Genomic DNA, 11,945 nt, shown 5'->3' with positions numbered 1-11,945 from the left:
TGCTGTTCCACGTTCTCTAAATATTTCCGCTCCTGTTCCTCTTTTGTATTTATTCCTTCCACCCGAATGGTAGGTACACAGGCGCCTTCCAGCGCTCATTCTCCCTGGATGTTTTTAGAGAGAGCGGTTCCACCAATCAGAGCTGTTTCATAGTCACGAAATGGATTCAAAGTAATATTTAATCCAGCGACTAGGACGTTGGAATGTAGTTCAGGCCCATTGGGTATTTTTTTTTGCACATCCTTTTGTTTTTTTGGAATGTAATTGGTTTACAGTGTTGTACAGTGGAGTGAATCAGCCATGTGTGTGAATGGATCCCTTCCTTCTTTGGCCTCCCTCCCACCCCTCCTTCTCGCCCATCTAGGTCACCACAGAGCACCGGACTGAGCTCCGTGTTCTTTACTACACGGCAGCTTCCCGCTAGCTGTCTGTTTTACGCCTGGTAGAGGAGAAGGCAGTGGCACCCCACTCCAGTACTCTTGCCTGGAAAAATCCCATGGACGGAGGAGCCTGGTAGGATGCAGTCCATGGGGTTGCGAAGAGTCGGACACGACCGAGTAACTTCACTTTCACTTTTCACTTTCATGCACTGGAGAAGGAAATGGCAACCCACTCCAGTGTTCTTGCCTGGAGAATCCCAGGGACGGGGGAGCCTGGTGGGCTGCCGTCTGTGGGGTCGCACAGAGTCAGACACGACTGAAGCGACTTAGCAGCAGCAGCGCATATATGTCAGCCCTAATCTCCCACCTCATCCCACATCCCGTGCTGAGCCCACAAGTCCATTCTCTACGTCTGTGTCTCTATTCCTGCCCTGGAACTAGGTTCATCTGTACGATTTTTCTGGATTCCACGAGCATGCGTTAATGTATGACATTTGTTTTTCTCTTTCTGACTAATTTCACTCCGTATGATAGAGTCTAGGTCTATCCATGTCTCTACAAATGACCCAAATTTCATTCCTTTTTTAGCGCCGAGTAATACTCCACTGTATATATGTACCACACCTTTATCCACCCATCTGCTGATGGACGTCTAGGTCATTTCCACGTCTTGGCTATTGTGAAGAGGGCTGCTGTGAACACAGGCGTGCATGTATCTTTTTGAATGAAAGTTTTCTCCGGATATACGCCCAGGAGTGAGGTTGCTGGATCATAGCGTTATTTCTGTTTCTAGAGGAAGCTCAGTTGCTGGGTCTTGCAGCCACTCTGGGTTTTGAGGACTCTCTGCACTGTTCTCCGTGCTGGCCGCCTCTCTTTGCATCCTCACCAGCAGTGGAGAGGGCGCCCTTTCCGAGGAGGTGTGGTCTCTGTGGTGTCTGTATCCTGCACCCCTTGCCCAGGACGGGCTCTGTAGCTCCGTGGCGGTGTCCAGGGAGCGAACTAGTTCGTGTGACGGGAAGCACGCCCCTGGGCTTGCTTCTGTGTCTCTGATCAGGCCGCGGCTGAGGGGTCCAGGTGAAGCCTGGGTGGGGCTTGCCCTAAAATGCCGCGGTGGCTGGCGGGGGACAGACGCCCCGTGTGTGTCTGTGATGCACATGTGTGTCTGGAGTCGCGGGCAGCACCGTGTCCTCATCTTCACGTGGGGAGCCCGTCACCTGAGAACTTGTCCATGGGAACCGGGTCCCTGCCCACACAGGCTCACCTTACCTGGGAGTTGGCAGTTGTTCTGGGCAGTGCAGACGGGAAGCGAGTCGGATCCCGTTACCTGCCTTGGGGGTGGGGGGAGGCGTTGTTCCTGCGGCCGCCTCGAGCCAGGAAACGTGCCCGCAAGCCGGGGCACTTGCCCTGGTCCTCCGGTTACTCTGGGAGCAGGCTTCTCCAGATTTCCTCTCTGTGGTGTTTGATTCTTTCTTTAGATTTACCTGTTTTGCTTTTATGCAGGTGACCTACCTGCTGGTACAGGTATCAGGTTCCCCGCCTCATCCATGCAGCCCTGCTCCTGAGAGCTATAGTCACTTACAGAACCGGCTGTTCAGGGGCCCTCAGACCACCCTCAAGTTCAGTGATTCTCCAGAAGGACTCGCAGGACTCAGCCAAGCTGATGTAGTCACACTTCGTTACAGAGAGATGGCACAGGTGAAATCAGCTGATGTAAAGGCTCGTGGGCCAGGGTCCAGGGGGACCAGGCGCCAGCTCCCAGCTGTCCTGTCCCAGAGGACTCTTGCAAACGACACTTGATTCTTCCAGAAGCCCTGTGCGACAGCACACATGAGCTGCTGCCAATCAGGATTCCTCCCCGGGGAGCATTAGGGAGTCCTGGGGTTTTCCTGGGGGTCGGTCACAGAGGCATGGTGGACCACCTGCAGGCTGAGCTTAGTCTCCAGCCCCTCCATCAAGCCCGGGGCCCTCCCCATAAACCATGTCGTTCATATAAATGACCTGTGTGGCTCATGGCCTCATATAAACGCAGTCACTCTTCTCAGGAGGACATTTCAAGGGCTCAGAGGTGCCCTCCCAGGAGTCCCGTCAAGGGTCTGGATGATCGTGACCAGCTGTGTTCACCCGTCACCGCACAGCAGTATTTCGGAGAGTGGATTCTGGGTCCAGCATCACATCTTGGTTCTGCCATCTCTTGGCTCTCTGGTTTAGGTACTTGTCCTCTCTCTTTATGCCTCTGTCTCCTGATTGGTAAGATGGGGGCGATATTGGATAAGCAGAGGGTTAAAGACTGAATGGCCACTGATGAAAGAGAGTGACTGTTGCAACTGGGGAAAATGTGATTGCCCACGGAGGAGGGCAGGCTGCAGGTCCTCAAGGAGTTAGGCAGACCCAGCGGTTCCACTCGCGGGCACATACCCAAGAGGCGGGAACACAGGGTCAGACGTGTCTGCCCAGGAGACATGGACACGTGTGACTCTTCACAGAAACACTGATGGCCACCCACAGACGAATGGATAAACACACGTGGTCCATCTGTACAAGGGAATATCATTCATCCACGGAAAGGCATGAAGCCCTGACGCTCGCTGCACCACGGATGGACCTCAGGAACGGTACACCAAGAGAGAGAAGCCAGACGCGAGAGGCCTCACCTGTGTGACTGCAGTTACGTGAAGTGCCCTGAATGAGACAGTGCAGTTCCCGGTGGGGAGGGGCAGGGTTGACCAGGGTGGGATTTGGAGGAGGAAGGAATGGGGAGTGAATGTGATGGGCTTGGGGGTCTCCATTTGGCTGATAGAAATGGCCTGGAATTAGACACTGGTGATGCTCATACGAAACACCGGAAAACCACTGAGCTGTCCTCTTTAAATGGTGAATTTTATTTCCTTATAAAAATTGCTAAAACGAACCCCAGATGCCACCACACACCTAGGAGAATGGCCCAACCTGGAGTGATAGTGTCAGATACAGGGAGGGTGTGGGGCAGCAGGAACTCACTGCTGCGGCTGCCGCAGAAGACAATTCAGCGGCTTCTTACAGAACCAAACACAGCCTTAGCGTGTGTCCAGCGATCACGTTCCTGAGCACTAACCCAGAGGTGAGAACTCAGTCCACACGAAAACCTGAACACAGGTTTCATTTATAATTGCCAGGAATTGGAAGCCCTGAGGTGCCCTTCAGATGAAATATTATCCAGCAGTAGGAAGAAATGAACTCTCGCACACGGGAAGACATGGAGGAACCTTAAATGCTATGCGGTGTGAAAGAAGCCAGTCTGGAAAGGCTACCCAGTATGTGTGTGTGCGTGTGTGTGTGTGTGTGTGTGTGTGTGTGTGTGTGTGTGTGCTCAGTCTTGTCTGGATCTGTGGCCCCATGGACTGCAGCCTGCTAGGCTTCTGCGGGTTGCCGCTTCCTCCTCCAGGGGATCTTTCCAACCCAGAGGTCAAACCTGAGTCTTGCGTCCCCTGCACGGGCCGGCTGATTCTTTACCACTGTGCCGCCAGGGAAGCCCGCAGTGTACAGCTCCGACTATAAAATTCTGGAAAAAGCAAGACTGTGGAGACAGTGAAAGCATCATTGGCTGCCAGGGGTGGGAGTGTGGTGTGGAGAGGGGTGAGTAGAGAGAGCATGGAGGGCTTTTCAGGGCAGGAAATCCTCTCCGTGATGCTGCAGTGGTGGATACATTAAACATCTGTCCGAACTCATGGAAGATGCAAGACCAAGAGTGAGCCCTGGTTTAAACCGTGGACTCTGGGTGATGACGACGTGCCTCTCTGGGTTCATCAGTAACCAGTGGGCCGCTCTGGTGGGGACGTCGGTGGTGCGGGATCTGTACCTCGGGGTGGGGGAGGCACACGGGAAGTCTCCATCCCTTCTTCTCAAGTTTGTTGTGAACCTGAAACTGCTAAAAAAAAAAAAAAAAAAGGGACGAATGAGAAAATAGAAGCGCATGCCTTGAGGAAGAATAATCTGTTTTGCAGTGAGATGCCGTTCTCTCTGTGGGGAGGGGGAGAGGCCTCCCCACTGCCACCCCCAGACTTTTGCTGTTTCCTTGCATCTTTGGTGCCTGCAACACTGTTCCCGTTAACACGGTTATGGGGAGCCCTCGCCCGAGGTCTGCTTATCCTGGACGGGGTCGCCGGCTGTCTCGTCCAGCTGCAGGGCGTTGGAGTTCCGCCCGGCAAGGCGTGACGTCCTGGCTGGGTCGCCGGGAGCCGACCCGCTTTGGAGGCATCCTTGGAGGGCTGGCATTGGGGACCCTCGCTGGCAGCCACGCTGTGCCCCCTTCCCCCTGAGGCTGCGCTGCCTGCAGGCTGTTGCCCAGAGACCATGCAGAGGAGCCGGGTCACCTGTTGCTGCCTGGGGCCCCCTCCTTCCATGGAGCACCTCTTAACAGGGCAGGACCGCCACGGGGAAAGGATGGCGTGAACTGCCATCCCCGTGGCTGGGAGTGTCCACAGGCCGGCTGCTGCCTGTCCTGCTCCAGTCCGTTCAGTCCAGGCACCAGGCTTCCACCCGCAGATGCGGGCTGCTTTGACTCAGGGACAGTAATTTGTTGCCGAGGCTCTTGTATCCGGATAAGAGCTCGTTTTCATCAACTATTTCCATTTATTTGAGTCTGACTTCCAGGCTGGCCTTATGTGCTTTAGCCAGAAACAGAACTTGAAATTTATAAAGCGACTCTGCAGGGATCGCCTGATGAAGAACTCAGATGATTGTCTGAACTCAGGGAAACAAGAACTACAGCTTCGTGTGACAGGTGATGGGCGGAATATTCAGAGAGGTCGAGGGGCTTTCTCAAAGTCACACAGCACGTGGCAGTACCAAGGCTGGTTCCCGATCTTGACGCACAGGGAACGTGGTCCCCACGTCGGCCGCGGTGGGGTGGGCAGGTGCCCGAGGCAGAACAGTGGGGTGGAGTTCGGGGAAGCGGTACGTAATCGCCAGTGCTGGTGTGATGGCCCGGCCGGATGAGCCTGCCCCGGGGCCTGTGGGTGTGGAACCCAGGCCGCAGCTGCGCGCCCCAGGGCTGCCTTTCCCCAAGTGGAATTTCACACTTCACCCGGCACTTTATGGCAAAAGTGTCGTCACCTCAGGCGGTGCACCCTGAGGGGCCAGGGTGCTGGCTCCAGGCAGCTGAGGTCATATCAAAGGAGTGATTTCAGTGAGCCCAGACTCTTGCATCTTCCGGTGCAGGGAAATCCGCTAAATTGATTAACTTGAGCTGATCGTCTGATGTTCCAACTGCTTGATTTTGTTGCCACAACCCCTGTGTAACCTGGCTCTCCGTTACCTTTTCAGAGCAGTCCCTCAGTGATCTAAGAGGCTGTTTTTCTGGACTTAAGTCCTCAGAAAGTCCACCAAATAAATTATAATTTTCAACTTTGAGGTTGTGCGTTTTCAGGGGACAGCTGGCTTTCCTTGTTGGCAAGCAGTCTGCCCCTAAAAATTTCCTACTTTTTCCCCAGCAAACGTTTCCCATGAAGCGAAGAGAACTTTCAGTTATTTGTGATTTTAGAATCAATATTGAGTTTATTCAATGTACATTCCCTAAGACTTAGCTTTCCTAAAGCTCGTGAATTTGATTTATGGCTGTTCTCTATGAATCGAGGTGATTTTACAATCCCTTAAGAAGAATGAGACTTTGGTACTTCCCCGTGGTCCATTGTTAAGATTCGCCTTCAGTGCAGAGGGCGCAGCTTCGATCCCTGGTTGGGAGCTCAGATTTCATGTGCTGTGGGGTGCAGCCAAAAAAATTAAAAAATGGGCCTTTGATAACAGTGGGATCTCACTTACAAACTCAAATGCCCATGAATTTTAACAAAAATTCTGTTTCAGGGATGAAAATCATTCTTTCATTACTTTGATTAGTAAAGTGTAACCTAATTATACTGAAAATTGGGAAACTCACATTCTCTGAAACATTCTAGACATTTTTGAACTTTCTTTTAAATTATACTTTGGGTGCAAAGTCTTATGACTAAACTTGCCATTCCGTTGCCAGTTTTGACTGGGATGACGAGTGTAAACAGGTCCAGGGTATAAAAGTGAAACCTTATTTCACTTTAAGATGATTTAAGATGTTATCAAAATACCCAGACGGATTTAAAATGTTAAGAAAAACCCAAAAAAACCTTTTGGCCAACCCAGCGTGATACTGGTTAGGTGCTTTTGGTATCTTTTTACTTGTCCTTTTTACTCCTTTTGGCTCTCTTAAGCCTCTGATTCAGAGAAGGCGATGGCAACCCACTCCAGTACTCTTGCCTGGAAACTCCCATGGATGGAGGAGCCTGGTGGGCTGCAGTCCATGGGGTTGCTAGGAGTCAGGCACGACTGAGCGACTTCACTTTCACTTTTCACTTTCATGCATTGGAGAAGGAGATGGCAACCCGCTCCAGTGTCCTTGCCTGGAGAATCCCAGGGACAGGGGAGCCTGGCTGGCTGGCGTCTCTGGGGTCGCACAGAGTCGGACACGACTGAGGCGACTTAGCAGCAAGCCTCTGATTGCTTCCAACCTGGCTCTGAAGACACCTGATGGCCGTTTCTTTGGGTCCTTTGCACCTGCGTGTAACTTACAGCTTTGCCGGGCCTGGGTTCCGCATTCTTCTGTGTCTCTCTGGCCAGGCCTCTCCTTGATATCAGCCCCCTCCCACCCTCATCTGCCCTTTGGGTCCAGCAGTTAGGTTGTGTTTACTGGCTTGATTCTGGTTTTCCTTTTTGAATAAAATTTGAAGTTAAAAAAGAGGTAATTCAAAGACGACCAGGGAGTGAGCAGCTTTGGGGCCTGAGATCCTGACAGCAAAGGTGGTTTGTGGGTAGCTGAAGGTGGACTGTGGGGGCTGCAGGGTCCCCGAGTGAACTCCCAGCCCTGACTGCCCAGCGCCGTGCTGGAGTCAGGGCCCGCGCCAGCTCCCTCGGTGCTTGCTTCTTAGGGCGCTTGAGGCCCAGGCACCTGCAGACAGGCCTCAGATGCAGCCTCGGGGGCCACTTGGGGAAGCTTTGCCTGTGAATTGTCTGGACACCCACCCTGCCCATTCCCCCCACCCTGAGTTGCTGGAGATCTGTTTCGTGTTATAAGGCTTTGGGGTTCTCTCTCTGCGGTGACATCCCTGCAACACAGAAATGGTGGTGCCATTTGACCTGGCCTCTCCAGGGACACTGCTGTCATAGCCTGGGCTATGTCACCCAGATCTACACATTACACATTAGTGTCCTAACCCCCGTGTCCAGAAAGTGTTTAGTTGCCAACTCATGTCCGACTCTATTTGACCCACGGACTGTAGCCCGCCAGGCTCCTCTGTCCATGGGATTCTCCAGGCAAGAATACTGGAGTGGGTTGCCTTTCTCTTCTCCATGGGATCTTCCTGACCCAGGGATTGAACCCAGGTCTCCCTGTTTGTAGAGGGATTCTTTCCATCTGAGCCACCAGGGAAGCACCCCCCTCTCCAAATCCAGAATGTGATTGTATTTGGAGCTGGGCTGTAAAGAGGCGATTCAGGTAAACCAGGATCACTCGGGTGGGCCGTCATCCAGCGTGACTCTGGTCCTCATAATCAGGGGAGTTTGGAGACGGACGTGCCCACAGGGACAAGCCAGGTGAGCGTGAAGACGGCCGTCCACAGGTGGAGGGGAGGGACCTCGGCTCCTTCCCTGGCAGGTCCCGCTTGGAACCTGACGCGGCGGTCTTGGACGTGCAGCCCCGAAGCCGAGAGGCAGGAGATGTCCGATGTCACCCCATCTGCGGTCCTTTGTCTCAGCAGCCCCAGCAAACTCCTGCAGGTGCCAAGGGGTCAGGAAAGGGACGGGGACCTCCAGGCAGAGAGCTCACTGCACAGGACATCCAGGGGGATGCTGGCGCCCAGCTGGACCGGGACTCTGGTCCTGATGGCCAGGTGGTGCCCTTTGACCTCGGAGAAACGGCAGGTATTCCCCGGCTCAGTTCTCCCATGTGATGGCGATCCTGGTCCTTCTGCGGTGTGGGGTCAGGAGGAGTCTTGCTTCAGGTCTGGCTCTGGGGGATGGACTCTCTCTGTGGACAGTAGGTAAACTCAGGGAATGGGCATCTCTTTCTGGAAAAACAAAAACAAACAAACAAAAAAAAACAGTCCTTGGACTTGGGATTGCTGCAGGGCTGTGTGAAGCAGCGTTGGGATCTGTGCGCTGGAACGCCAGGGGGAATCTGCTCCCCTCCCGTGAGAGTCACCGTCATGTCTGATCCCAGCGGCTTGCGCGACTTGGACGTTAAGTGTGTCTGGCTTTGGTACAGCCTCTGCTCTGGTGTTATCTCTCAGCATCACCTAATGAGGCCGCCTTGAGAAGGATTTTATTTCTCTTTTCCTAATACTTTCCAAACAACCAGGCTCCGTCCTCTAGGCTTTTTAAGGCAGTAAGGAAGAGTGAGGGCTTCCCAGGTGGCACTAGCGTTAAAGAACTCGCCTGCCAGTGCAGGAGACGTAAAGAGACGGGGGTTCGATCCTTGGGTCGGAAAGATGCCTCGCAGGAGGAAGTGGCAACCCGCTCCAGTATTCTTGCAGGAGAATCCTGTGAACAGAGGAGCCTGGCGGGCTGCAGTCGATGGGGTCACCAAGAGTCAGACACGACTGAAGTGACTTAGCACGCGTGCAAAGAAGAGTGAACTACATGGCTTTTGTTTGAAGTGGGTGTTTGCCTTTGGCGGAGCCTCTTCCCCCACTGGAGGTGTAATATTTTGGAGGAGGTGCTCTGCTGTTTCCTCGGGCGCCCTGCACATGACTTAATTAGGCAGGCTTGATTGCCTTCTCTGGGTCTCGCTTTTTCTGTCACCTTTATGAGCCGATAGCCTCCTGATGGCTCGATAAAAACTCCAAGAAAAAGAAAGCCTTAATGAGTATAGATTTCCTTGCAATTTGCATTTGTAAGTGAACATTCTTGGTAATGACTGAAGGCGGAAAGTGTAAAAGTGGATTGATTAAGTAATTTTCCTGATCAGGGCGAGGCTCTTCCATTTAAGCTGGTGCAGCCAGTCCCATTAACCCTTGCCTTGAGTTTTCCTTTATTTATGACATCTTTGTGAAGGTTCGGGTTCCAGGGGGCAGCTTGGGAGGTCACAGCATTGTTTTGTTCCATTCAGGGGCACTGGGTTCCAGCCAGTGACTGGAGTGAGAGTCCCTGTAGGTGGTTCTCGGTACTTTTGCCTTAAGCATCTTTGCTCTACTTTCTTCCTACAAGTGATGGGCCGTAGGGCAACTGTGCTGTAAAAGATAAAAGAGAGACGTTAAAAAGGACATAATGAAACAGGAGACATGAGTAATAAAAAAAGGCTTTATTGTGACATACAAGACATTGGAAGAAGGGCTGACTCACTGGAAAACGCCCTGATACTGGGAAGGACTGAGGGCAGGAGGGAAAGGGGACGCCAGACGACGAGATGCGTGGATGGCATCACTGACTCGATGGACATGAGTCTGAGCAAACTCCAGGAGATAGTGGAGGACAGGGAGGCCTGGCGTGCTGCAGTCCGTGGGGTTGCAAAGAGTTGGATAGGACTGAGCGACTGAACGGCAACAAGGTGTGTGTAGGTTCATGGCAGCGCTGCACGAGTGATGTTATCATATGGGTTGTACCTGAACTCTTGTCTTCCAGGCCATTGTCTCTACAGGTTTTTTGCTTGCCGATTTGTCTCCTCATTTGGCATCGCGCTGTTCCTTTTCTCTAAACGTCTTCCTTTGTTAGGAGAGGTGCATGTCACTAGGCTGTGTCTAACTCTGTGACCCCATGGGGCCTCTGAAGAGATGGTCCAGGTGATGTGAGGTCACATGGGTGGTCATATATAATAGGACTGGTGTCCTTACAAGAAGAGGAGGTCAGGATACAGACACACACAGAGGGACGACCCTGTGAGGGGAGGAGACAGCCATCTGCATGCCCAGGAGAGAGGCCCCAGGAGAACCAGCCCCGCCCACACCTGGGTCTGGGATTTCAGCCTCCAGGACCAGGAGGAAATGGTCTGGTATTTGAGCCGCCCAGGCTGTGGGCTTTGTTACAGCCGGAGCGGTCTCACACGAAAATGGAGCCGACTGGGAAGATATACACAGCTTCACTTCACCTGCAATTAAATAGCAGTTACTCAGTGAGTACTAGCAGTGCTGAGCACGTTCGCATACATTTTTAAAAAAATTCTTGCCTTCTCCAGTACCATCGGGGCTGGCCCCCCACCTTACAGTTGAAGATGGTATGGCAGGTTCTCTCCGGCCACCTGGCCGAGGCTGGGGAGGTCAGCTCTGTCCAGCTTGAAGGCCGGAGCTGTCTCCCTGTCCCTGGGCATCTCCTGTCCCGTGTTCTGACAAGTACTACAGGCATGTCTGGCTGCCTGGACATCCACGGTCGGGGAGGGGCGATGCCTTGAGGGGCTGTCTCAGCCCCGCCGCCAGGGAGGGTGGTGGCCACACTTGCTCTAGAACCGTCGACCACCCGTGGGTTCCACTGTCTCAGCGGCGGACGGCGGCCACGCATCATGCATGCATCATCCGTTCCCTGGAGAGGTGGCTCAGACCTCCCTTGTCCCCGCTGACATCCTGGCCCCTGGGGCTCCCTCACTGAGTCCTGACCCCCACCCCCAGGGCCTGGTTGTTGATTAAAGGCGGGGGGCACACAGCCTTCCGGAGTGTGACCGCGGGCGCCTGCCTGTGGTGTTGACGAGGCTTTTCTCTAATGTGCGGAAGGGGCCATCGGCTGGCTGGGACCAGAGCGTGGACCGGAGAAACAGCAGCGGCGGGTGGTGCTGACTCAGCTTTGCTGGCCTCATCCCTTCTCCGCGTGCGCCTGTGGGCCCCACCCGGACCACATCTGCTGTCCCGGGGCTTATGGCCGACCCCTTGCAGCATCTTGGCAGACGAGGTCTGTGCTGGGCGGGGACAGAGAGCCCTTCCCTGCCCTGCTCCAGGCTCTGCTTCCCGCTTTCTTGTCTGTATGACGAGGCAGCCAGCCCCTCCCCCGGGCTCTGGGCGTTGAAGTCTGTTCAGTGGAGGAACCCCAGGCCTTATCCTGCTTCGTGTGTCTCCCCAGAGAAGCAGAGGCCCAGCAGTCAAGGATTCGGAAGGGAGATCTGGGCCAGGGTCCGCGCCTCAGTTGTGCAGCGCTGGACACATGCCTCGCCCTCCCTGGCGCCAGAGGGCTCAGGTGTTAAGACGGGTGCTACCACGTCTGTGTGCGTTGTCACTTCCATGCACACTCACAGCCCACCCGTGATGCCAGGCACTGGGTGAACACTGCTGAATGGGGGGTGAGATTCGTCAGTGGCAGTGGGGGGTGGACGGTGCCTGGGAAGCCCTAGGAACCATCGGGGCATCTGGCAGGAGACGGAACGCAAAGGTCAGGAGGAGGCTCGGGAGCAGGAGCCAGAACGAGGTGGTGGGGAGGGCGGATGGCTGACGGCTGCCTCTGCCACCCAGCCCGAGCGTCTTGTGCTCAGGACTGGAGACCTCGTCCACCTCTGCTTGTCCATGGTGACTGGCCCTGGTCTTAGCAGGCATGCCCCATGGTTGGCAGCTTCCGAGGGCTCAGTGCCCCATGGTTGGCAGCTTCCGG

The 11,945-nt window shown here is 54.2% G+C and overlaps 1 protein-coding gene across 2 annotated transcripts in view; it reads left to right on the top strand.

Moving 5' to 3' along the window:
- Nucleotides 1-1,296: 1,296 nt before the first annotated feature.
- The window catches only part of SHANK2 (SH3 and multiple ankyrin repeat domains 2), a 513,188-nt gene continuing 502,539 nt past the window's right edge, over nt 1,297-11,945 (top strand). For both annotated transcript variants that reach the window (XM_060404133.1, XM_042238157.2), the window contains exon 1: nt 1,297-10,488. In XM_060404133.1, the coding sequence (XP_060260116.1) occupies nt 10,426-10,488 (63 nt within the window). In that variant the 5' untranslated portion in view covers nt 1,297-10,425. The remainder of the gene's footprint in view (nt 10,489-11,945) is intronic.

This window comes from Ovis aries, chromosome 21 (assembly GCF_016772045.2).
Source record: "Ovis aries strain OAR_USU_Benz2616 breed Rambouillet chromosome 21, ARS-UI_Ramb_v3.0, whole genome shotgun sequence".
Taxonomy (NCBI): Eukaryota; Metazoa; Chordata; class Mammalia; order Artiodactyla; family Bovidae; genus Ovis; species Ovis aries.
The sequence above is the reverse complement of the archived record's forward strand: the minus strand, read 5'-3'. Positions and strand labels throughout refer to the sequence as shown.